Source organism: Pipistrellus kuhlii, unplaced genomic scaffold (genome assembly GCF_014108245.1).
Source record: "Pipistrellus kuhlii isolate mPipKuh1 unplaced genomic scaffold, mPipKuh1.p scaffold_m20_p_18, whole genome shotgun sequence".
In the NCBI taxonomy this organism is placed as follows: Eukaryota; Metazoa; Chordata; class Mammalia; order Chiroptera; family Vespertilionidae; genus Pipistrellus; species Pipistrellus kuhlii.
Window position 1 is genome coordinate 13,546,382 of NW_023425493.1, and position 26,474 is coordinate 13,572,855.

General features: G+C 41.4%; 1 protein-coding gene across 6 annotated transcripts in view; it reads left to right on the forward strand.

Annotated features, from left to right (window-relative positions):
• The window catches only part of CENPF (centromere protein F), a 51,076-nt gene that overhangs the window by 18,727 nt on the left and 5,875 nt on the right, over nt 1–26,474 (forward strand). For 5 of the 6 annotated variants that reach the window (XM_045583134.1, XM_045583133.1, XM_036442224.2 and 2 more), the window contains 8 exons: nt 7,177–7,312; nt 9,376–12,770; nt 13,996–16,803; nt 18,048–18,200; nt 20,648–20,824; nt 21,170–21,331; nt 24,323–24,488; nt 25,875–26,330. In XM_045583134.1, coding sequence (XP_045439090.1) covers nt 7,177–7,312; nt 9,376–12,770; nt 13,996–16,803; nt 18,048–18,200; nt 20,648–20,824; nt 21,170–21,331; nt 24,323–24,488; nt 25,875–26,330 — 7,453 coding nt within the window. The remainder of the gene's footprint in view (nt 1–7,176; nt 7,313–9,375; nt 12,771–13,995; nt 16,804–18,047; nt 18,201–20,647; nt 20,825–21,169; nt 21,332–24,322; nt 24,489–25,874; nt 26,331–26,474) is intronic. The other variant, XM_045583136.1, reaches the window with a different exon arrangement.

The window sequence follows — 26,474 nt, forward strand, 5'->3', positions numbered from 1 at the left end:
AATTTCATTGTCTGTTTCATTTGCCAGAAGTATGACAATGTATTTTGTATATAACCTGTAGCATCGAACATAGTGCTTTTATTTCCACATTCTATCTCTATAAAAGCCTAAGGGACCGAATGGCCAATCAGTCACTATGATGCGCACTGACCATCAACACAGGAGCTGCCCCCTGGTGGTCAGTGCACTCCCACAGCGGAAGCACCACTCAGCTCATCAACAGGCGCCAGATGCCAGGCTCATGTGCAAGCCTTTCTGGGTCCTGCGGCAGTGCTACCCAGCAGCGGTGGTGGCAGGCCCAGAGAGGTGGTGGTGGCAGGCCCAGAGAGAGGTGGTGGCAGGCCCAGAGAGGTGGCGGTGGTGGCACAGAGAGGCGGTGGTGGCAGGCACAGAGAGGTGGTGGTGGTGGTGGCACAGAGAGGTGGTGGTGGCAGGCACAGAGAGGTGGTGGTGGTGGCAGGCACAGAGAGGTGGTGGTGGCAGGCACAGGGAGGTGGTGGTGGTGGCACAGAGAGGCGGTGGTGGCAGGCCCAGAGAGGTGGTGGTGGTGGCAGGCACAGAGAGGCGGTGGTGGTGGCAGGCACAGAGAGGTGGTGGTGGCAGGCACAGAGAGGTGGTGGTGGCAGGCACAGAGAGGTGGTGGTGGTGGCAGGCACAGAGAGGTGGTGGTGGCAGGCACAGAGAGGTGGTGGTGGTGGCAGGCACAGAGAGGTGGTGGTGGCAGGCCCAGAGAGGTGGTGGTGGCAGGCACAGAGAGGTGGTGGTGGTGGCAGGCACAGAGAGGTGGTGGTGGCAGGCACAGAGAGGTGGTGGTGGCAGGCACAGAGAGGTGGTGGTGGCAGGCCCAGAGAGGCGGTGGTGACAGGCACAGAGAGGCGGTGGTGGCAGGCACAGAGAGGCGGTGGTGGCAGGCACAGAGAGGTGGTGGTGGTGGCAGGCACAGAGAGGTGGTGGTGGCAGGCACAGAGAGGTGGTGGTGGCAGGCACAGAGAGGCGGTGGTGGCAGGCCCAGAGAGGCGGTGGTGGCAGGCCCAGAGAGGCGGTGGTGGCAGGCCCAGAGAGGCGGTGGTGGCAGGCACAGAGAGGTGGTGGTGGCAGGCACAGAGAGGCGGTGGTGACAGGCACAGAGAGGTGGTGGTGGCAGGCACAGAGAGGCGGTGGTGACAGGCACAGAGAGGCGGTGGTGGTGGCAGGCACAGGGAGGCGGTGGTGGTGGCAGGCACAGAGAGGTGGTGGTGGCAGGCACAGAGAGGCGGTGGTGGTGGCAGGCACAGAGAGGTGGTGGTGGCAGGCCCAGAGAGGTGGTGGTGGCAGGCACAGAGAGGTGGTGGTGGCAGGCACAGAGAGGTGGTGGTGGCAGGCCCAGAGAGGCGGTGGTGACAGGCACAGAGAGGCGGTGGTGGCAGGCACAGAGAGGCGGTGGTGGTGGCAGGCCCAGAGAGGCGGTGGTGGCAGGCCCAGAGAGGCGGTGGTGGCAGGCCCAGAGAGGCGGTGGTGGTGGCAGGCCCAGAGAGGCGGTGGTGGCAGGCCCAGAGAGGCGGTGGTGGCAGGCCCAGAGAGGCGGTGGTGGCAGGCACAGCGGGGCCAGGATGAGCAGGAGCAATGTGGCACCTAGCCTGGGCTTGGGCTCCTCCCTGGCCGCCTGAGGCAGCTGCATGCTCCTACGTGTGTATTTGTATATATCAGTGTAAATGTGTGTGCACCTGTACATTTCTGTGCATAATTTTATGTGTGTGTGTGCATCATATAGAGAGTGCATTTAAATTTGTGCTACTACATCCCTTGGGGGATGTCAGACTGCTAGTTTCGGCCTGATAAAACTGGCATTCTGACATCCCCCTAGGCGTCCTGCCAGAGGGTGCAGGCCAGACTGAGGGACCCCACCAGTGCACGAATCCGTGCACAGAGCCTCTAGTTCTGACATAATTGCCAATATGCATGTAGCATTTATAGAAAAACTTGACTTGTACTAAGGACATATACTACTCTTTTAAAAAAATTGTTTTAGACCATTTGGGAGGTAGAAGAATAGAAGAAAATGGGGGGTTTTCTAAATGGAAAGAAACAAAATCGGTGAAGGGGTAAATGGAAATCCCTTTTCCAAGGGTTGGCTTTTGAATCATCAAATATTAAAAACCTGGTGGAAAGTCAGTGATTTAAATGAGCAGAGTTAATGACAGATGAAGAGTTTCTAGATTTCAGGTTCTTGTGAAAATATCAAGTAATTATAAATTAGGTTACTCTGGCTTCAAAAGTCAGCCTTAGGCTCGGTGTTGAGCATAGTTGTCAGTGTTTTCGTAGATTTTGTGCTCATTGCTGGGTGATGTCCCCGGTGGTGTGAGTATAGAACTACCCTGGCATTGCTCCTACTGATCGGGCGTTCTCCATACTTACTTAATTTGGCTTCTCCCTGGATTTACTTAGTGGCTTGATTTTATTTTAAAGGGCTTGATGAAGAACCATTTAGGGGCGCTTATTAGCCTTAGACAATTTGAATAGTGACATAAATCAGCGTGGCATTATTATTGGGTACAAAGAAGCACAGCAGAACAGAAGTTTCTTCCCCATCAAATGTCACAGGGAAGAAATTGTTCCACTCATTCTTTAAATTTAAATATCTTGCATCACTTACTAGATTGTAAAGATTCTCTCTTTGAAATTCTCTGTAAAGAGCAGCCATTTATGCAGGTGAGTAGAGTTGAAAGGTTTTTATCCCCCAGCTTTGGAGAGGGAACGTGGTTGTAAAATCCGAGCATCTGTCAGTGGCACAGGAGCATGCAGCTGCCTCAGAAGGGTAATACGGCTGGAGACAGGCGGCCCCAGTTCCAGCCACTGGAGTGGAAGGAAGCTTCGTATCAGATGATGGTTTCAACGGCGAACGTTTTCAAATGGAAGTGTTTTGTTTCAGCAAAACAAATGTTTGCCTTTTGGCCAGTGGGGACCAACCAGCAGATGCTTCTGCTAACATTTCCACAGGCAGACTGGCACCGAACTCTTCCCTCTGTGAGGTCCCCTTTCAGCCAGGAACTCTCCCACGACGCCACTGGCGGGCTGGTGGAAGCATTTTGTAAAAGCAATCATCTGGTTAAGAGGCCACAAGCACTTTTAAAACAGTCTCCTTGCCCAAGGCGCAGTAGTGGGCTGGGTGTTGTCTTGCAGCTGTTTCTGAATACTTGGGTGAGCCCACAGGGTCTGGTGTGCCAGCCAAGATGCTCTCCTATATACCGTGAAATCGCCTATACTGAGCTAACTGCCCACCGTGTTGCACTAATATTTCATCGATCTCTCTGTCCACAGAGGGCAGTTGTGTGTCAGGGCCTAGCACAGGGCAGGGAGTTCATTTATTGTCTGTCTTCATTTATGTGTGTGTCTTCATTTGAAGATGATAAGAACTCACATTGAGCTGGCTCTTGCATTTTGCATTTGGATTGGGATCAGAGAAGTGATTTAGCCACTTAGAGCAGCGAATAACTTAATGGCATGATGTTGGCAGCTTTAGTGTGAGTGAGAGCTGAAACTGCACTGCTTTTCTGCCACCTACCTGCTGAATGACCTTGAGACAGTGACTTTCCTCTTCTGAGTCTGACTTTATTCATGTGCATATAGGGACAAATAATGCTACCCTTCCTTTTCAAAGCTTCCTTTTCAATGATTAGATTAAACCCTGCCCAGCACATAAGTGCTCAGTAAATTATTGCAGTCCACCTGCTCATTGCTTTGGTCTTCACAACTGTCATGACCTGTTTGCTGTCACCAATAGGCATAGAAAGCGATGAGCCAGGGGACAGTGCATTTGAGATTTGACACATTTAAAGTTTGCCTGTTCTATTCTATCACGGTGGGTCTCTTTCTGAATCTAATTATAAGTAAGTACTAACAAGTTTAGCACGCCGATAGGTTTTGGATGCCGAAATAATGTGACAGTTGTACTGAAATTTTCCTCGTTCGTGTTTAGTAAACTAATATGCCACTCACAATGAGAAAGCATCAGTAATGGAAACGTGATTTAATGGTCCAATCAAGGGTAAAGTTAACATTTAGCATCAAAACGAATGGAGGGTTTAGATACACTGCTCATCCAGCGTTGGCTCTAGCCCCATAGCATTGGGTTAGGCCATCATGTACCATCATTTGACAGCCAAGGTAGGGGGAACACTTGCTTGGGGACCTTTCTGAGCATGGGATCTGTATTGCACCGGATCCTCTAAAGGGCTTGTTCTGGCAGACAGGAATGATGAGGTGGAAGGGAAAAACACATCCTTTGCATCCGGCCCTTGTTCATGATACAGACTTTGCCCCAGCAGGGGATATATTAAGCATCATTCATGGATGGGATCATGAAATAGTGCCCAGTAACTGAAATTTGTTTTGTCTGGCCCTAGGAAAGGATGCTTCCCTTGCTGCTCCTAAACCGAAGTTGGTTTGGGTGGAATAGCTTGCTAAGCTCAGATGCTGGCTTGTGTTTATAGGGATTTTTGTTGCATTTATCCAGATTCGTGCCCAATTTTGCGCATCATGTCAGGATGCTGAAGTTGCCTGGGAGAATGTATCCTTGTATGCTTAACTCGTTGTTGATAATGAGCTACCCAATCAAGTCTTAAGTGGCTGTAGCCTTGCAGAAAACTAATTGCTGATGGATAGCCGTCTTCAGCTCCATTTTAGATGTTCATTTTCAAAATTCTGGCTTTTGAAAATCCTTGGGTTGGTCTTAGCCATAGCATCAGAAGCCTGCTGGGTCCCAGAATTGGCTGAACATTTTTTTGTTAGAAACAAATATTTACGGAGCTAATGCCAGAATAGGGAAAGACATGCTAATCTTGCCATTTCACTTACAATTCCTGTAAATGTCTCCAGTTACGGACAGAGGCTGTGGAAATCAGCTGACATGTAAACATAAGTTGTCCTTCTCCCTGTCTGGGATGCACCCAGCTTTAGCTTTGCACATGATGTCTTCTCAGTTTTCTTGTCACCTCCAGATGTAGATGCCATTTGATTTGATTGTTTTTTTAGGGTAAGAAAATATTTTATAGGTTGTAGATAAAAATTCTGCATCATCCCAGGCGGGTGGGTAAATGCTAGTTCCTCTCTTAAGTTGAACTCATTCAGCTGATCTTAGCACTGATCACGCAGTTCTGGCTGCTGTTAGATTTTGGGAAGAAATACTAATGATGCCCCATTCACTTGTTAAAGTTCTTCAAGATACTTTTCCTTTCCCATTTGTGAGATCTTTTGATGCTGAATATCCTGTGTTTGAAGAACAAGCAAGAGATTATAGTGTCTACAGTTTAATGATGTTAGTTTAATAACACATTTTAAATATATATGTGTGTGTATATAAATATAAATATAAATATAAATATAAATATAAATAATATAAATATAAATAATATAAATATAAATATAAATATAAATATAAATATATATGTTAGAGAAGAAGTGAGAGGGAAAGAGAGAAACATTAATGATCTGAGAAACATTGACCTGCTGCTTCCTGTATGCTCCCTTCTGGGGGATCCAGTCCAGGCATTGCCCTGATTGGGAATCGAACTGGCAACCTTTTGGTGCATGGGATGGTGCTTGATCAACTGAGCCACACTGGCTAGGACACCCTGTTGTATCTTAATGATCATTCTTTGTGGACTTGAACACTGCCCAGTATGAATGTCAGCCTCAGTCTTGAGATCAGTTGGAGCGGCCCTTTAGTTCTGATTGATGTCTTAATTTGCCAGCAAGGAAGGGAGGCAGGATTAGGACAAAGACAGGAGTTTAACTACAATGGGTTCTGTCTTATCTTGATGATGAAATGAGCATATATATATGAACACAGCAGCTGCCAGCAAGTTTTGAAGTACTTTCTCCTAGCCAGATTTCCCCTCTTCTTGAATTTGGCTTTGCTACCTCGGTACCCATCTGCTGGTAGTAACCAGACTGATAATTGAAGGCAGCTTTCCAACACAACACTGCCAGGGCCATCTGTTTTCTAACAGTGCAGTAGGGTTCTGGAGGCTGGGTCTTAATTGTTTCTTTAAGATTAAGAATTTCCTCCTTCTCAGAGTGGGTATTTTTTAAGTGTTGTTGTTTGTGTGTGTCTTTTTAAGTTAGTCTTATAAATTCCCCCTCCCTCAAGGATGTGAGACCCTTAATTCTATCAGTATATGCCAATTCTTTGTCGTCCAGAGGGTGGCATATCATATAAGGTGATACTTAACAGCTAAAAAATCATTGTAGGTGGAAAAGCAGGTTGAGGAAGTAGAGAATTTATGATATTGTGTGTCTTATGCGGTTAATAAGCAATAGTACTTTTCTTTGATATACAAATATTGCTTGGCTTTAAGATTCCTCCCCTCCCCCAAATATGTCTCTTTAGATAATACAATGGGGCTACATCTGCATCTCTGCTACTTTATTTACATTTCAGTACATGGATACTTCATTTAATCAGGTGCCCAGAGAATCTGTTTTTACTGTGAAAGCTCAGTTTCCTCCATCTAGAATGAATTCTTCCTTTTGTGCTCCAGCCCGATTTCCCATAGTACTCACCACCTCTCTTTAGCAGTTAGCACATCCCCATGTGTACTAAGTGAGTGGTAACACATCTTCCCCTACTGGGTTACCTGCCCTGAGGGCAGAAACTATCTCACTTAAATTTGCAACTTTATAATGTTCATTTCAGCATGTGCTTCATTGTAGACTTTTTTGATAAACACGTATTAAAGGTAATTCACTCATCAAGACATCCCCTTATCAGTGAACCTCAAGAAGTAGGGTCAAAATTTGAATTTTTTTGTTCCTTAGAACATTAGGTATTTGCAAAAATATATTTGAAATACATTCAGATATGGTAAGAACTTGGAACTTGTGTCCTTGAGGATCTTTTAAATAGGATTTTTCTTATGAGCTCTTTAACAAGCTTAGGGAAAACCAGAAAACTCAAAGAAATGTATTTTTGAAGGAAAACAATAATTGTCAGATTTTTATTTTATTTTATTTGTTTTAACTTATATTCATAAACTCATTTGGTGTAAGAGTATCTAACTGTGTTAAGCACTCAAAGGAAAGTGTGACTCTTCCCCTAGTGAGATACACAGTCATTTCCATTAGGGCCTTTCCTAAGGCAGAAGTCATAGTTTGCTTGAGCATTTGTTTTGATTATAACCATGAAAATATGCACTTTAGGAAATGAAGAAGGAAAACAGCTTCCTTAAGAGCCAGTCTGAGCAAAGTGTCAGAGAAGTCTGCCACCTGCAGGAAGAACTGAAGAAGACCAAGCAGTGTTTGACTCATAGCCAGAATTTTGCAGAAGAAATGAAGGGTAAGGAAAACTTGATGTTTTAGAATTATTTCTCTATGCTACCATTCCCAAGAGAGAGGATGGATAGCATTAGAAACTTTGCATTTTCCCGTATATTCTCCCAGAAAGATGTCTGCATTTGATGTGGAGAAAGTTTTCTCTCATCCACTTTTTAGTATCCAAAGTGATAGTTGGACATTGTTTTATTGGAGCACATTGAGTTCCCAAACGCCTGCTTTTCAGCACTTTGAAACCAGAGGGGTAAATATTTCCCACACAAAAGTAAATTGTCAGTGCTGACTGTTGCCCGAGAGTGCTATTGATAGTCTCAAGTGTGTTTGTTCGTTACATTCAGACAGCTCAGCTCGTGGCTCATTACCATTTCCCATATAATGGAAAATCCCTTTATGAAATGCATGTGTCCCAGCCCTTAATGACCATTGATTTTTGATGACTAACTTGACTGAATGATTTTATTTCCTTACTTTAAAGCTACAGAATTGTGCTATACACACTAAATGAATCCACTGCTAGTTTCCCATTTGTCAGTGTACTACATATCTTCTACTTCATTTATTTTCTCACCTGGGGTATTTGCACATCTGAGATTTTTTTTTAATCCTCAACTGAGGATATTTTTATTGATTTTGGGGAGAGAGAAGAAGAGAGAGAACCATCAATGTGAGAAACATTGATCGGTTACCTCCAATATGTGCCTCAACTGGGAATGGAACCTGCAACCTTTTTTGGTGTGCGGGACAACACTCCAACCAGTTGAGTCACCTGGCCAGGCCTCTAGGATTTCTTTTAACCTGACCTGTTATGTGTCTCACTTGCCGGTGACTGTTTTCTTTTTAAAATTTCCATCTCCCAAGGATAGCTTTCAATTTTTCCACAGCAGTGGTAAAAACACCAGTCTCCCTTGAAAGCAAACAATGGCAAAAGTGAAGAGTTCCAGGCATTTTCCAGTGTTAGTCATCAGGGTTATTGTCTCAGGTTCTCATGAGCAGAGCTGATTGATGGCCCTTGTAGTCAACTGAGAACCCTCCTCCAGTGGGTAGAATGAGGTTAGCATTAAGTATAGGAGCTGTATTGTAACATCTGCATTTAGATCCTGTCTTTATCATCTACTATTAAGTTTCTCAATTTATATTCTCCCTCAGTATATTTGGGGCGTATAAAGCCTTCCCACCACTGTTGAATGAAATCATTGAGGTTATTTTCAACTGGATGGGACCAGTGGGTAGAGTTGTGTTGTTGGACAGAAAACAAGATTTTAATGGAGTTTGAAATTTGGATAATTCTTAGATTTATAGACACCACTCTTACTGCAAGGGGCTGGGATGTGGATGACATTGTTCATATGTAATATTCCTATATAGGCCTCAAGAGTTAGTGATTTTAGGGTTCTTTTACACTTTTGTATTTAATCCTATAGACTTTGACTAAAATGGTGGCGTAGTTACTTATTTTTCTGGAAAATCACTATTACTCCACCGTAACAATGGATAATTCTATTTCAGTGCTGCTTTTGACACAGTTTTCTGTCTTTAAATAAGTATATCAAAATAGTTGAAAAATATAGTCAGGAATGTGTTGAGTTTATATCCAACCATTGCAGAAAAGCAGGTATCACAATGAAGGGAGTCATGATCTTTTACTGGTGGAGAGTCTTGCCTTCAATTTATAAAACATGCAACATCATTGAAGCACAATAAAATGAGTATTCCTGTACACATATACATAAACATGTACACAGAAGAAGAAAAGATGGTTGCAACACTTAGGAAAATAATCTGTTGGTATTTTATATATTTTATGCAATAACCCTTTATTAAGCTGCTTAGAAGGAAGATGAACAAATGTATTACCACCCCTAAAAAGGACCACATCTCTCATTGCTGTAATTGACTTTATATGATGATTGTCAGGTGATCTACTTTGCAGGAGGTACCTGGGCAATAATGCCAGTTTTTACAGGGCTGAGAAGTTGTTTGTTTAGATTTTTTTTTTCAACTTAAAATTTTTATAAAGTAAGCATTAAAAACAGTTGACAGTGCTTTTTATTATCTTATTTTCAATAGCTAAGAATACTTCTCAGGAAACCATGTTAAAAGACCTTCAAGAAAAAATAAATCAGCAAGAGAATTCCTTGACTTTAGAGAAATTGAAACTTGCCTTGGCTGACCTGGAAAAGCAGCGTGATTGTTCTCAAGATCTGTTGAAGAAAAGGGAACATCATATAGAACAACTGAATGAAAAGTTAAGCAAAACAGAGAGAGACTCTGAAGCTTTATTGAGTGCTTTGGAGTTTAAAAAGAAAGAATTTGAAGAATTGAAAGAAGAGAAAACTCAGTTTTCTCGTTGGAAAAATGAAAATGAACAACTTATAAAGCAAATGGAATCAGATAAGGAAAGCTTGCTGAGTAAAATTAATCAGTTGGAAACTTGTCTTAAGACACAAAAAATAAAAAGCAATGAATACAATGAGAGAGTAAGCATATTGGAGATGGAAAGAGAAAACATAAATGTTGAGGTGAGAAACCTCCACAATGTGATTGATAGCAAGAGTATGGAGGTAGAGGCTCAGAAACAAGCTTATGCAGAGCTACAGCAAAAAGCCGAGTTCTCAGATCAGAAACATAAGAAGGAAATGGAAAATATGTGTGTGAAAGTTTCTGAGCTTACTGGGCAAGTTGAAGATCTGAAGCACAAGCTTCACTTACTTTCAAGTGAAATAATGAACAAAGACCAGCGTTACCAAGACTTGCATGCAGAATATGAAAGTCTCAGGGACCTGCTAAAATCCAGTGATGTTTTGGTGGCAAATGAGGCTCATCACAGAAATCTTTTGGCTTTTGAGCAGCAGTCTGCAGTGAATAATTTCTTTGCAAATATAGGGGAACAAGGAAATAAGCCTTCAGAAAGGAGCAGTTGCCATGTAGAAGCTGACTCAAGTCCAGAAAACTCATCCATCTTACAAAATAAAGTCATTTCTCTTGAGTTTTCATTAGAGTCCCAAAAGCAAATGAACTCAGATCTGCAAAAGCAGTGTGAAGAGTTGGTGCAAATCCGAGGAGAAATAGAAGAAAACCTTGTGAAAGCAGAACAGATGCATCAGAGTTTTGTGGCAGAAACAAGTCAACGCATTAGCAAGTTACAGGAAGACACTTCTGTCCATCAGAATGTTGTTGCTGATACTTTAATTGCCCTGGAGAACAAAGACAGAGAGGTGGAGCTTTTGAATGGGAAATTGGAAAGTGAGCAAGCAGAGATTCAAGAATTAAAAAAGAGCAACCATTTACTTCAAGAATCTCTAAAGGAGCTACAACTTTTGTCTGAAACTCTGAGCTCAGAGAAAAAGGAAATGAGTTCCATGCTTTCTCTAAATAAAAAGGAGATTGAAGAGTTGACCCAGGAGAATAGGGCTCTCAAGGAACTTAATGCAACCTTAAATCAAGAGAAGATGGATTTACTCCAAAAAAGTGAGAATATTTCACAGTGTATAGTTGAAAGGGAAAAAAGTATTTCAGAGTTACGTAATCAGTATGAGCAAGAAAGACTTATTTTATTACAAAAATGTGAAGAAACAGGAAATGCATTTGAGGATCTCAGTGAGAAATACGAGGTGGCACAAGAAACAAACTCCAGATTAGAAAGTGTGCTAAATGAATGCATTAGTGTAAGGGAAGATAGTAAAAATGAGATGAAACAGTTAGAGGAAACATTTGCAAGGGAACACCAAGCATTTGTAGCAGAATTAGCATTAGCTAAAGAAACTCACCAGAATCTAAAACAAAAGTTGGAGTCATTGCAGGGAGATCGGAGAGCTGAGATTGAAGAAATTCAAAATAACTCCAAGAGCGAGGCTGATGATTTAAAGCAAGAGATCATGACTTTAAAGGAAGAGCACAGCAAAATGCAAAAGGAACTGGATGCCTTATCACAAGAGAATGAGCAGCTGAAAAACTTAATGAAGATGAAACATGAGCATCAGAATCTAGAATTGGATCTAAATAATGACTCCCTGACAGAAAGAGACAGTGAGAAGAGTGAATGTCATGTTCAACTTCCAATGGAGCTTGAAGTTAAAGATACTTCTCAGGACAATTACATTGCACAGTTGGAACAATTAGAAGCTAAGATAAGAAATATGGAATTACAACTTGAGGAAAGTGAGAAGGAAAAGAAGTACCTACAGCACGAATTACAGAAAATTAGAGAATTAAAACCTAGAAATTTGCAGCAAGACATTCAATCACAAGAAATTAGTGGCCTTACAGACTGTGAAGTAGATACAGAAGAAAAGTATATGTCCATGCTTCATGAGTTGTCAACAAGTGAAAAGGACAAGGAACAGCTGCAGTGCTCTCTACAAATGGCATTGAACAAGCTGAATGAGCTAGAGACAATGTGTGAAATGCTGCGCAGTGAAAAGTTTGAATTAATGTCTGAGCTGAATGACTCAAGATCAGAATGTATCACAGTAACTGGTAAAATGGCTAATGTTGAAAAACTAGGCAGTGAAGTTAAAATATTAAATGATGAAAATAGTCATTGCCAAGATAAGTTAGTGGGAGAAATGCTAGAAGGTGAATGTGGTGAACAACAAAATTCAGAGACATCTGTGACCTTAAATCCTTTAGATAACAGTCACATCTATGAGCACTTGACATTGTCGACCAAAGAAGTTCAAATGCACTTTGCTGAATTGCAGGAGAAATTCTTATCTTTACAAAGTGAACACAAAACTTTACATGATCAGCACAGCCAAATGAGCTCTAAGATGTCAGAGCTACAGTCCTATGTTGACGTGTTGAAGGCTGAAAATTCAGTTTTGTCAATGAGTCTTCGAAACTCTCCAGGTGACTTGGTAAAGGAAGGGAAGATTGAATCCAGGGCGAGGCATTCACTGTCACTGTCATTCTCTTGTATGGCAGACAGCCCTAGTCTTACTAGTGTGAGTGAATTATCATTTTGCAAAGATCTCTTGGAACAGACAAGGGAAACATCCTTTTGGAATAGTTTGGAAGGGAATGTTTCTACAAACCAGTCTAACCTAGAGGATGTATCTTGTAGCAGTTTGGAGGAGGAGGATCTGCCCAAGACTGCTGTCCCTTCAGCCTCAGAGAAGAGTGTTGAAGAACTTGAGATCCTTTGTCAGATATACCAGCAGTCCCTTAAGAAGCTAGAAGAAAAAATTGAAAGTCAAGAGATCATGAAAAAGAAGGAAATTGAAGAGCTCAAACAGTTATTAAGTTCTGAAAAGGAAGAGCTCGACTGTCTTAGGAAGCAGCATTTGTCAGAAAATGAACAGTGGCAGCAGAAACTGGCAAGCGTGACGATGGAGATGGAGTCCAAGTTGGCAGCAGAAAAGAAACAGACAGAACACCTGTCACTGGAACTTGAAGTAGCACGACTCCAGCTACAGGGTCTGGACTTAAGTACCCGGTCTTTCCTTGCCACTGACCTTGAAGATGTAAGTACATGGATTTACATGCTGTTTCTCTAATTACATGTCTAGCAGATACTCAATTAATGTTTGTTGAATGGAAATCAATGTTGAATTGACCTTAAAAGTAGTTTTAGCATTCAAGGGCATTAAATATCCCAAAGTTGTTTTTTGTTTTTTTTAAATCTAGAACTTTACAAATACGAGTAAACCTTTTTGGGAGCTAAATTTCTAGTTATTACATTTAAACACTATTATATGGGAAGTTATTAAAGAGGGCTTTTAAACTCTCCTGGAGAAAATTATATGGCATCAGAACAGTGTCTTCAGGATGCGTATGTTGTGTGTTTGCATTCATTGTGAGTTAATAAAGCACACATATAATAGAGCTTAGGATTGCTTCTGTGATATGAATTTTAAAGCCCTTTCAGGCTATTTTTTAATGTTACAGAATTACAGTCATGAAACTAAGAAAAGAGTATATTACATGTTACTGAATCATTTTCTAACAATTTGCTCTGATACAAATCAGTAATTTGGTATCAATCGTTTAAAAAGACATTTTTTTCTTTATAGAACACAAAATTGCTTAGTTATTTATAACTTTGTCCTTCTAGTCTGCCAGCTAAACTAATAATTCTTCATGGTCAACGAGCCTTACTTTGCTCCTTCTGCCTCTGTAAGACAGGAAAGGCAAGGGGTGAGTCAGCAGGAGCAGTCATAGTAGCTGATTCCCATTTTACAGGCGAGAGGAAGGTGATATCCAGACATGTGATTTTTCTGAGAATGTTAAGCCCTTCAGCTAGAACTCTGCTCAGAAAACCTTATTGCCTTTTCTTAAAGTGTATCAGAAATGCTTACGATGGACACTGAGCATGTCATGGAATTGGTTAGCCTCTTGTTTGATAATCACAAAGAGATATTTATTTTTATATTTAGACTATCTGGACTATTTCTAGCAAGAAAAACAATATATAAAATTTAAGTGTATGCCAACGTGGATGATTAAATAACTGGAGGTTTGTCTTCATGATAAAGACCTTACCAGTGCCTTGCCCAGAGAGAACACTTACTGAATGTTTGTTTAATTGTGAAGTATTTGGATAGATAGAAGAGAATATTATAGGAAATATTTTATTTGAAGAGATGTATTTAGCCAAGGCAAGAAGCCAGTTGCCGTAAAATAATTAAGCCTATTTATTCTATTACGATTCTTCCTGAAAAGCATTCTTGTTATGTATTACAACTGCAGGCTATTCAGGGTGGAAATGATAACTGTGACACCAACAAATCAGAAGAATGTACTACTTCAGAAACTAAGAGAGCAACAAAGCAGGACATTCATCCAATTTGTGAAAAGGAGGTTCAGCAGGACCTCAGTCTAGAGGAGGAGAAAAGCACCACGCCTGGGGCAGTTCTGCAGGCAGGAGAAAGTCCTCAGGAGCTGTCCCCAGAAACCAGTTCTGATTCTCCACTGGAAGACAAATCCCAGGACTTTCCAGAATGCATTTCTGAGTCATCCCTTTCTGGTCCTAATCCTTTGGTACCAATGGATTTTCTAGAGGCTCAGGTAACCACTCAGAATCTCCAGCTGCAGGTAAAAGAAATATCAAATGAGAATTTGAGATTACTTCATGTCATAGAGGAAAGGGACAAAAATGTTGAAATTTTGCTAAGTGAAATAAAAGAGTTAGATTCAAAACTCAATTTACAGGAAGGACAACTAACTACCAAGATTGAAACGTGCAAAGAATTGGAAGAAACCATTGAGAAACTTAAGAAAGAAAAATCCGATTTAATGGAAAAATTGGAATCCTCTTCTTGTGATAACCTGGAGTTCCACCAGAGAGTAGAAAGTATGGAAGGCCTCCATTGTAGTTTAGAAATGGGCACAGATAAATTGTCGCATGAAGTTACTCAAGATAATGTAGCCAAGGTGACCGACCACTGGAGAGAGAGGTTTCTTGAAGTGGAAAATGAGCTGCGGAGGATCAAGGTGGAGAAAGGCAGCATCGAGCATCACACCCACTCTTTGGAAGCTGACATAGAGAGAGTTCAAACAGAGAAGCTGCAATTAGAAAAAGACTATGAATCTAAGCAGCAAGTTATAAGCCATCTTGAGGAAGAACTCTCTATGGTTACAAGTGAGAGAAACCGGCTTCATGGGGAATTAAATACTTTGTCAAAAGAAAATAAAGAATTGGGCTTGATGTCTGAAAAGATGAAGGAGAAAATTCAAGAGCTGGAATCTCATCAGGAGGAGGGTCTGCAGCACATTGAAGTGATGGGAGGTGAGCTGAAGGACAAAACACAACTCCTTCAGAATTTGTCCTCAGATAATGCCCGTCTGCAGGAGCAGCTGCAGAGTTTGGAAAAGGACTCACACACTCTGACTTTGGGAAAAAGTGAGCTGGAAAACGAAATCAGACAATTGAATAATGAGAAAGAATTGCTTGTAGGGGAATCTGAAAGCCTAAAGACCAAGTTTTATGAATTGGAACAGGAGAAATTGACCATTGCCAAGGCCTTGGAGGCTGCACTAATGGAAAAAGGCGAGGTCGCCAAGAGGCTGAACTCAACACAAGACGAGGTGCATCAGCTGAGAAGTGGCATGGAGAAACTGAGGGTCCGTATTGAAGCTGATGAAAAGAAGCAGCTCCACGTCTTAGAGAAACTGAAAGAAAGTGAGCGTAAGAATGATTCACTTCAGGATAAACTTGAGAATCTTGAAAGAGAATTGCAGATGGCGGAGGAAAACCAAGAGATGGTAATTCTTGATGCTGAGAATTCCAAAGCAGAGGTAGAAACCCTAAAAACACAAATAGAATTGACCACTGAGTGCCTGAAAGCTTTAGAATCAAACCTTGTCACAATAAAGTCCGAAAAAGAAAATCTGACTCAGCAACTACAAGAAAAACAAGGTCAAGTGTCTGAATTAGACATGTTACTCTCTTCATTAAAAAGCCTATTAGAAGAAAAAGAGCAAGAAAATATGCAGACAAAAGAAGAATCTAAAGCTGCAGTGGAAATGCTTCAAACAGAATTGAAAGAGCTGAACGAGGAGGTGTCAGCCTTGTTTGATGACCATGAAACCAGGGAGGTCAGAGCACAGAGCCTGGGCTCCCCAGCACAGGTCGTGCACCAGCTGAGAAATAGCATCGAAAAGCTGAAAATCCACCTAGAAACTGATGAAAAGAATCAGCAGGAAAGTAAGCATCATGCAGACTTGCTTAAGGATAGAGTTGAAAACCTTGAAAGAGAACTAGAGATGTCAAGAAAAAACCACGAGCATGTGATTCTGGAGGCTGAGAACTCCAAAGCAGAGGTTGATACCCTAAAAGCAAAAATAGAGGAGATGGCCCCAACTCTGAGAGATTTAGAATTAAACCTTGTCAATATAAGTTCAGAAAAAGAAAATCTGACAAAAGAATTAGAGAAAGAGCAAGGACGAGTATCTGAATTAGAAACATTAAATTCTTCATTTGAAAATCTGCTGCAAGTAAGAGAGCAAGAGAAACTTCAGCTGAAAGAAGAATCTAAAATTGCGGAGGAGAAGCTTCAGGCACAATTAAAAGAGTTAATGGAGAAAGTGGCATCCTTGTGCAATGACCAAAAGACCTGGAAGACCAAGCAACAGGATCTGAGTGGTCAAGTAGATTATCTTGAACATGAGAAGTCTAAGTTGCTGCAAAGCCTTGATGAGGCCAAAAGTAATTACACTATTTTGCAATCTTCTGTGAATAGTCTCATTCAAGAAGTCGAAGATGGCAAACAGAAACTCCAGAAGAAGGATGAAGAAATCCATGTACTCAAAAGTCAAATCCAAGACCGAGAGCAGCTTGTCTCTAAACTGTCCCAAGTGGAAGGAGAGCAGCAAGTTTGGAAGAAGCAAAAAGCAGACTTGGAGAATCTCACAGTGGAATTGGAGCAAAAGATCCAAGGGCTGCAGGCCACAAACGACACTTTGCAGGACACCTTAGAAGCGCTGCGGACTTCTTACAAGGACCTGGAGAAAGAGCTTGAATCGACAGAAATGGAAAAAATAAGCTTTGTTGAAAAAGTAAGTGGCTTTATGTACGTTTTCATTTGTTATGAGGGAGGGAAACCACGGGGTGAGTTATATTTTTCTGTGGATGGTGTCAGAAGTATTGGACCAAACCTTGTAAAGGCCTTGAACTTGGGAGACATTGAGTTTGCTCCAGTAGTAGTGACCCTTTTGCTTTGGGACTCATTTGCCTGGGACTCTTCTGAGGATTGGTCCAGGTTTTCAGTGTGGCACCTGGACATGGGAAAAGCTCTGGGTCATTCATAGTTCCTGGTTCATTACACTTCCCTTTCTCACAATGCATCAGAATAGTACCCTCCAACATACAGGTGAGAATCTGCTATAAAAGGTATAATATATATATACTAGTTAGAATCAGAAGGGATCCCCTTTGTCCCTGGGGTGCCTTCAGGAGAAAGACCTATTAAGATGGTGATAGAATTGTCAGGGCAGAACCTTCATGGCTCCTGGTGTGTATCCTGGGGTTTTTGTGCTTCAAGTTCCCCTCTCTTCTATTTTCTCATTTAGTCTTCTATTATTTGTAAGCTTATGATCTGCCCTTAGGAAGCTCACTTGTTAATGAAAAATTAAGGTTTTTTTTTGCCTTCTTTGCTTGCTTTCTGATCTAGCAAAGTGATTTCATCAAATCACATTTTTACTGGACAAATATTAAAGGAGAAAGAGTGTGTCCAGGAAATGCAGTCAATCATAACTTTATTTTCCAAGAATTTCAAGTTTTTGGATGGCTAGCAAGAGATGGCGGTTCTGGTAGAGATGATTAGAAAAACTATAGCGGGCTGTTTCAACATCATGGAGTAGATGCAAACAAGAGAGCTGTTGCTGGCCGGAACTGATCAGAGTCATTTTTCTTGCAGAGCAGTATGGCATTGGAGGATTAGTAGAGATCTAAGAAATGACAAAAATCTTGAGATGCTGCCTCATACAGTATTCTCTGAGGTTTAAGTTTAATTCAAATTAATGCCTTTATGAAGGATTTTAATACTGAGTAATATTATCTTTTCTTGTTATCCCTTTCCTTTTTGCTGTCTTTTATTAAATCTTTGCTGAGAAGAAAAGGTAAGCTCCCCAGTAGGATTTGAGCATATTAATTGAATGGATTAGTAAAAGGAGGCTTAGCTGGGTCCCATTTTCTTACAACATCAAGCCTGATGTGATGTCATAAATATGTTGTATCTGGGGGATTAATTTGATCAAAACAGAAAACCAGAAGCAGGTCTTGATGAAAGATTACATTTCAGGTGGACGCTATAACTTTGAAGGAAACTGAGCTGCAGAGGGAAATGCATGCCATGATGCAGAAAATGACGGGTTTGGAAGAAGAATTCAGTGGGGAGAAAAACAGGCTCACTGGAGAAATAAATTTAATGTCGGAAGAAATAAAGAACAGCAAAGTAAGCTTTTCTGTGACAGATTGACAATTCAGTGTGCATACTTTACTTGTTTGTTTTTGTAATGTACCAAACTTTTTTAGCTTTTGAGATAACGCCACGCATATATCACGATCAGGTTTGCAGTCATCTCTACCAGCCAACACTGTCATGAACCCAGGAGTCATGAGAGGCCTCTGAACACATGACCAGACCTGTCATGGAGCCCAAGTCCTTTTTTTTCATGGAAGGGGACCCTTATTAAATATGTTGTTTTTTTTTTTATTGATTTCAGAGAGATGAAAGGAGACGGAGTGGGGTGGTGGGGAGATAGAAACATAGAAACATCAATGATGAGAGGGAATCATCTTTTGCCTGCCTTCTGCACACCCCTTACTGGGGACCTAGTTAGCAACCTGGGCATGTGCCTGGGAATGGAGTTGTGACTTCCTGGTTCATGGGTTGATGCTCAACCACTGAGCCACACAAACTGGTCGTGGATGCTATTTAACACTGCTTCCCTTCCTCCTGAGTTTTTTAATGCTGAGTCCTGGGTAGCAGCTACCGTGCATGCAGAGCTGTCAGATGCAGTGAAACCTATTTGCCACTCCCAGATGTCCATATGGTCTTCATGCAGCTTCATCCCTAAGGAAGACTTAGAAAAGGATAGAGGAATAGAATTGTGATTATGAACCTGAATAATCACAAAAAGTTGAAATGACATTTGTAATAGCCTATATAAGAAAGAAGTTGGGGAAGTTTTGTACTTTTCTTTAAAGTACTATATTTAAGCTAATGAAAATTAAATTTTTTGGTGTTTAATCTTGGAAATTGACAATTTTTTGGCAATGCTGTGTTTGAGTTCCTATTGATGATAAGTTTGACTATCGCATCTGCTAAAATCTTTGGCACTGAGCATCTTGGGACTACCCCAAGTATATTGTTATTCGTACTTGTAGGCTCTAAAAATTGCGAGGTGTTTAACCTTAAGTTTATACATATGGGAGTGTTAGCTTCCTGTGGCTTCATTCATTCATTTTATTCATTCTATAAATAACAAGCACTGGTAAGGTTAGGGGATAGAATGTCGACCCGTAGCTCTCCTGTACTGCTTGTATTCATAGAGCTTGCGGTTTAGACACACAGTCAGGCATTAAATAAGAAACATGAAATAATTATGAACTGTTAAGTGCTATAAATGAAAGAAATAAGATTCTTGAGATTGGGCTGTGAGGATAGGCAACAAACTAATTGAGATCGGGGTGATCAGAGAATGTTGCCTATAGGATGAGGAGTCAGACCCTCAAAGAACCAGCTAGAGCATGGAACCTTGTGGGTTTAGGGGGCAGTGTGGTAAAGTCTTTGTGTTTTATAGAAATTGAAAGGAAGCCATTTTGGCTGAATTTTTTTCAGATGGAAAGTGATCTGAGAAAAGATTAGGGAGGAAGGAAGGCCATGGTAAAGTATTAGAATAAAGTCTGAAGTGACCAAATACATGAGGCAGGAGTTTAAAGAAAAGTTTTGGGATGGATATATTCATTTGGTTATTTCAGAATATAGGTCATATTTCAGAATTAGGCAGTGGTAGAAAATACAGCCCAAGCCCAGAGATCCCCCAGTCTGCAGCGTGATGTGGAGGAAGAAGAGCAAGCTGGGAAACAGAGAAGCCATGGTCAGGCCAAGCAGGGGCGAGTCGTGTCCCAACAGCCAAGAGTGGAGGCTCTCAAAGCAGGAGGGTCAGAGCCTCAGATCCTACTTATAGGTCAGACGAGATGAGGACTGAAGCGTGTTCCTTGGATTTAGAATGCTGAGGTGGACGATGCCATGAAAAGCTATTTCAGGAGAAGTTGGGATGAAACCAGGCTGAAGTGAGTTGAGTGAATAGGAAATGAGGCAGTGGACACAGTATGTATATAGACTCATAGAGGCATCTCTGTGGGATCAAGCACAGGGGAGGCAGGTGTCCCCAGGGCTGGGGTTCTGCCTGTACTGCACAGAGGAGGGGGTACTAAAGAGTTCAGGTCGTTTGGAAGAAAATTCTTAAAGTGATAGAACATGGAATCTAAGCTGGCCAAGGAAGAAAACTGTAAGTCTGGAATGTGGAGGTCGTCATGGTGGTGGTGTTGATGAGGTCAAGGAGTTGAGTTACTGCGATGGAAACACTTACATAAGCAAACATGGTAGCCAGGAGGGTGTAGTCCCAGAGTGGTTTAGTGGAAGTCAGGTTTCAGAGATTCTGTGGTTCATCTGGATGTGACCTAGGAGGTGGCTGGGTAGAACAGGGGATATTGTCACTGCAGATGAAGTTGCAATTTAAAGTGAATACACTGCTAAGGATTACAGCATTATTCTATATGGGTTTTTGTCTGGCCTATAAACTGTTCTCTTCCCCCTCCGTACTCAGTATTTTCTGAAGACATATGTCAAGTTTCTTAATTATTTTCCCATGGTTGTATAACTTTATTTATTAGGGTCAATTGAAGGAAGTCATGCTAGAAAATCATGAATTGAAAAGGAGCTTGGATTGCCTACAAAAAGACCAGATGGAAAAGCTAGAGAAAATGAGAGAAGAAATAGCTGGATACCAGCTCCAGCTCCAGGAAGCTGAAAAGAAACACCAAACTTTGCTTCTGGATACAAACAAACAGGTGACCCGAGGAGTTTGGTTACTGGGGGAGCCGGATTGTGTGTGTTGACTATGGAAGTGAGGCTTTTTTTTTTTTTTTTTCCCAAGGTCAAAGTTCTGCATCATTATGCTATGTGACCTTAGGAAGGGTGCCATCATGTTTTCCTCTCCACCTTTCCCTTCGTTACCTACACGTCTCATTCATAACTGCTTTTTAAAAAAATACCTTTCCATCTTGGAGTAGAGTAGTAGGAGAGGCGCAAAGACCATTTGAAATGGCCCTTGAAATAGCAGTTCTATTTTAGTTCACTTTGCTTACAATGTTTTTAGCTGAGCCTCCTGGCTAAAGTAGCATTTTCTGTCCCAGCATGAGATGGAAATCCAGACCTATCGGGAGAAGTTGACGTCTAAGGAAGAGTGTCTCAGTTCCCAAAAGGTGGAGATCGACCTCTTGAAGTCCAGTAAAGAGGAACTCAATAACTCCTTGAAAGCAGCCACCGAGCTTTTAGAGGAATTGAAGAGAACCAAGGTATGTTTACTCTTTTTTTAAAAAAAAAAAATATATGTATTGATTACATAGAGGAAGGGAGAAGGAGAGAGACATAGCTGAGAGGGAATCATTGATAGGCTGCGTCTCCTGTACACCCCACACTGGGGATTGAGCCCACAACCCAGGCATGAGCCCTGACTGGGAATCAAACCATGACCCCTGGTTCATAGGTTTACATTCAACCACTGAGCTACACTAGCAGGGGAATTTTTTTTACTTCTCATTGCTTCATGACTTGAATGGCTTATGCAGAATCCTCATGGTTTTAATGGTATTGAATTACAAGGTTTCATTTTAATTTTTGTGAAAAAGGTTTTTGCAGTTTTAAATAATATCACTCATCAATTTTCCGCTGAGTTATTTTTAAAAGTCAGTGGATGGCCTACAGTCTCATGGTATATATGAACTTCATCCACTGCTCAGCGAGTCCTCTCAAACTACTTCAAGACTTCTCAAGATGGAGGTGAAAGTTGTGCCACTGACAGATTAGCATGGGCCCCTAAGTAATAATTTGGTGGTAATTCCAAATTCTTGCTTGATGGGTCTCTTATTGCTGTCACCAAACCCACTTTGGCAAAGGTGAGACAGAGCATTTGGTTAGGCACAGGTAGGTGTGCATTCTCCTCTTCCTCTATGCAGGGATTCTAAAACTGTTCTTTAGATAAAAAGGAGGTGAACCCTAGTCCCAGGGTTCTTAGACTGGAGGTGGTGCTTCAGGAATTCTACTTGTAAAGGGCTGTTTTGATTTCTACAAATAATTTTCACAAAATGAATACCATCTAGAATGTATAATAATGAACCTGGATAATAAATATTGTCCCATAAAAGTCTTGATTAAAAGATGATTTAAATTTTAAATATGATACTAATTGTATATTGAATATATTCAAACAGAAAACTAGGTATTAGCTTCTTAGGTTTATTGCTCATATACACTTCTCACGGTGAAGGAAATATACCAATAAAATACACACTAGCCTGCCTCGTATGGTTCAGTGGTTGAGCACCGACCTATGAACCAGAAGGTCAGTTTGATTCCAGGTCAGGGCACTTGTCTGAATTTCAGGCTCAGTTCCCAGTAGGGGGCATGCAATAGGCAGCTGCTCACTGGTTCTCTGTCTTCATTTAAGTTTCTATCTGTCTGCCTCTCCTTTCCACTCTGAAATAAATTTTAAAAATGTTTTAAAAAAATACATACTCATAAAATTTAGAATAACGTTAATGATCAATGATGTTCTGTTACAAAATGAGATATGTTAGTTTTAATAATGGAAAGATGTAGTTTCAGGTCTACTTTTTTATTTAGTCACTTTCTGCCTTTTTAATCTTTTTCAGTTTTACTGTAGGGAATGTCTGTTTATGTAAATACCATGTAACAAAATGGTACACTGTTGAGTCTATTCAGATCACATGTAATTTTAATGAGGTGCCAGTTGATAAGCATTGTTGAAATGGAATTAATCCAACTCCAATACAATTATGGCTGGATTCAGATATAGAAAATTTCACAAGTGCAGATGAACTGCAACATTGCTATTACAGGATCTCAAGGTGAAATACTCAGAGAATTAAATCATTAGCAACATGAGCCGAAACCGGTTTGGCTCAGTGGATAGAGCGTCGGTCTGCAGACTGAAGGGTCCCAGGTTCGATTCTGGTCAAGGGCATGTACGTTGGTTGCGGGCACATCTCCGGTAGGGGGGTGTGCAGGAGGCAGCTGGTCGATGATTTTCTCTCATCAATGTTTCTAGCTATCCTTCTCCCTTCCTCTCTGTGAAAAAGCAATAAAATATATATATTTTTAAATCATTAGCAACATGATTATGGTGCTCAAGTTTTTGCCTTTATATTTTCATGATCTCTTACCAAAAACTCTTAAAGCTAATTTACTTTAGAATTCTGCATTTTTAATAAAATATATTTTATTAATTTTTTTACAGAGAGGAAGGGAGAGAGCTAGAGAGCTAGAAATGTCAATGAGAGAGAAACATCGACCAGCTGCCTCCTGCACACCCCCCACCGGGGATGTGCCCGAAACCAATGTATAATGCATGCCCCTGACCGGAATCCAACCTGGGACATTTCAGTCCGCAGACCAACGCTCTACCACTGAGCCAAACTGGTTTCGGCAGAATTCTGCATTTTTTAGATATTACATAATACAATACACATGCCACATTCTCCTATATAATAAAAGGCTAATAAGCAAATCGACCTAACAGTGGAATGATGGGTTGCTGTGATGCGCACTGACCATCAGAGGGCAGATGCTCAACTCAGGAGCTTCTTTCTGGTGGTCAGTGCTCTCCCATAGGAGTGAAGCCAGGCACAGGCCGGGCTGAGGGGACACCCCCCCACACACACGCGCGCACACACACACACCCACACCCACCCCGCATGCAGGAATTTCGTGCACTGGCCTCTAGTAATATATAATATCCTAGCAAGCTCTTGGGTAGTAATCATACTAATCCCTATTTCTGTAGCAAAATGTGTAACTATTCTCACAATGTAGGATAAATAAAGACTAGAAATGCTTTGGTATCAAATCAAGTTTTGCCTTTAAATCATTTTCAGAGTTTTTTTTAGAATGTTGCAATTGTGGTGAAGGAGCTTGAACTTGCATTGCTGAGAAGTGCATGATGCTATAATTCTTCCACCATTCTATTCACTTTATAGTTGAACTATATATAAGATTTAAATTTGTATTGTGAGCCACGTTAGAGGACATTATCTGAGCACCATGCTCTATGCTTGCTGATGCTGAGACAGGAAGTGACAAAACCGTTGTCTATTGGGGAGACCTGGAAAACTGAGTAGAAAGGGTGAATTGTTTCATAAATCTTTAGATGTTTCAGTTTGAATATAATCTTAGATTTACAATATATGATTCTTAGTTAAGCTCATGATTTTTTCTATGTGCTCACTAAAAGAAGTTGAAGGTTTTAAATTCAAGGTTTTGCTTTGTAGACGGACAATCTAAAATATGCCAGTCAGCTGAAGAAGGAAAAGGAGCGTGCCCAGGGGAAAATCAAGCTGTTGATCAAATCCTGTAAGCAGCTAGAAGAGGAAAAGGAGCTGCTGCAGAAAGAGCTGTCTCGCCTGGAAGACGCTGCGCGGGAGAAACAAAACTCAGGTGGGGTCAGCTGGGCATGGCCAGGCCAGCTTGCTGGTGTGTGTGCCAGGCATGGTCTTAGCACTCTGTTTAATACCGCCCACTGATTCTCAGCAGTGGTCCATTTCCAGCTTTCGAATTTTGTGCTCAGCTTGGGGTCATTCATAGAATTCAGAATGAACCCTGCACTTTGAAATAGGATCATCACATCTTCTGTTCTATGAAACGTAAAAAGCCTGGCAGCACTTTTTGCTAGTGAGCCATTCCAGGGTGAGTTTTCATGTGACGATTTCCCTCTCAGTAGCTCCTACATCACAGGCAGATTGGCCTCTGAGCTGGTGCTGGCAATTTACAAACAGCTGGTTCTGGTCATCCTGGACCCATCCTCATGGCTCAGCCACATGGGAGGGTGAAAGGCCTATTTTTGGGTGTGGTGATAAAATAAAAAAGAAAAGATAACCTTTCTCCACTTATGCCTGAGGGGAATGCTGCTTGCCATGTGGGAAGATGATGGCGAGCATTGTATGCATGGCTCTTCTGGACCACGCTGGGCAGGGTGTGTCAGGGATCTTTCCTGTTGAGAAGAGTCCTCAGTATATGAGGTTTTCTAATGGATTTAATGGCAGCTATAAGTTGCCAAGACTCCCACTTCATAGCCTCCCCTAAGCTTTTGTCCATCAGACTCTCCATTGCTTACAAATGGCTTTCAGAGCCTTTTGGACCTGCCTTGTCACACACAGGTCCCCTTCTGCTTCCCAGAGCCGTCACAACTGGGACTTCGTATACTTTACTAACTTACATTTCATTCACATATGGTGGAAGGAATGGACTGGTTTCATAGGGATGTGCTAAATTAATCCATTTGATCTCATCAAACAAAAAAGTTTGCTAGGCTGGAGGAAATACATGCTTGAGATTTGGGTATGTAAGCTGTCCTAATAAGAATATTATCTTGATGTGATCCCTCCCAAATGAGGGTTATTTAAACTCTAAGAACATGTATAGATATATCTCCCCAACTTGTAAAAAATAAAAAAAAACAAGCCTAAGTTTTTCTGCTTCATGATATCCAGTGTCAACTAGAGCAGTGTTTTTCAACCTTTTTTGGGCAAAGGCACACTTGTTTCATGAAAAAAATCACGAGGCACACCACCATTAGAAAATGTTAAAAAATTTAACTCTGTGCCTATATTGACTATATATAAAGTAATTCTCTTGAATAGGAATCAAAGAAAGTATTTTATAATTACTTTATTATGAAATATTAAGTAAACAAAATAGTGAAAAATTATAAAATTCTTGTCTTGTCTGCACCTACGGCACACCAGGCAACAAGTGTGCCGCGGAACAGCGGTTGAAAAACACTGAACTAGAGGAATGTGAAGTGACACGTGTGATTTCTGACAGGTCCTGTTGTGGCTGCTAACGTAGATGAATTAATGACCGAGGTGAAAGATCTGAAAGAAACCCTCGAAGAGAAAAGCAAGGAGGCAGACGAGTATCTGGATAAATACTGTTCGCTGCTTATAAGCTATGAGAAGTTGGAGAGAGCCAAAGAGATGTTAGAAACACAACAATCTCAACCTAATGTCCAGAGTTCTCCTTTGCCGAAGTCAGTTGTCCCGGGATCGCCTCCAGTCCCTTCTGTGACTGAAAAGCAGAAGTCATCTGGCCAAAGTAAAGGTTCAGGCAAAAGGCAAAGGAACAGTGGGATTTGGGAGGATGGGGGAGGGACAGCACCGTCCACCCCAGACACGTTTCCTAAGAGAAGCCGGAAGGCGGTCCGCAGTGGCGCTCACCCTGCAGAGAACTCAGAAGACGCCGAGTTTGAGCCTGAGGGGCTTCCTGAAGTTGTAAAGAAAGGTACGGCATAGTTGTAGAACTAGATTATCTGTGTTGTTTTGAAAGTCCACACGGCATTTCCCATGCAAAAGAGAAGCATTGAGTTTTAGGTTATTGTGCAACTGTACAAACTAAAATTCAGAAGCAGTCGGCTACTTTTAAAGC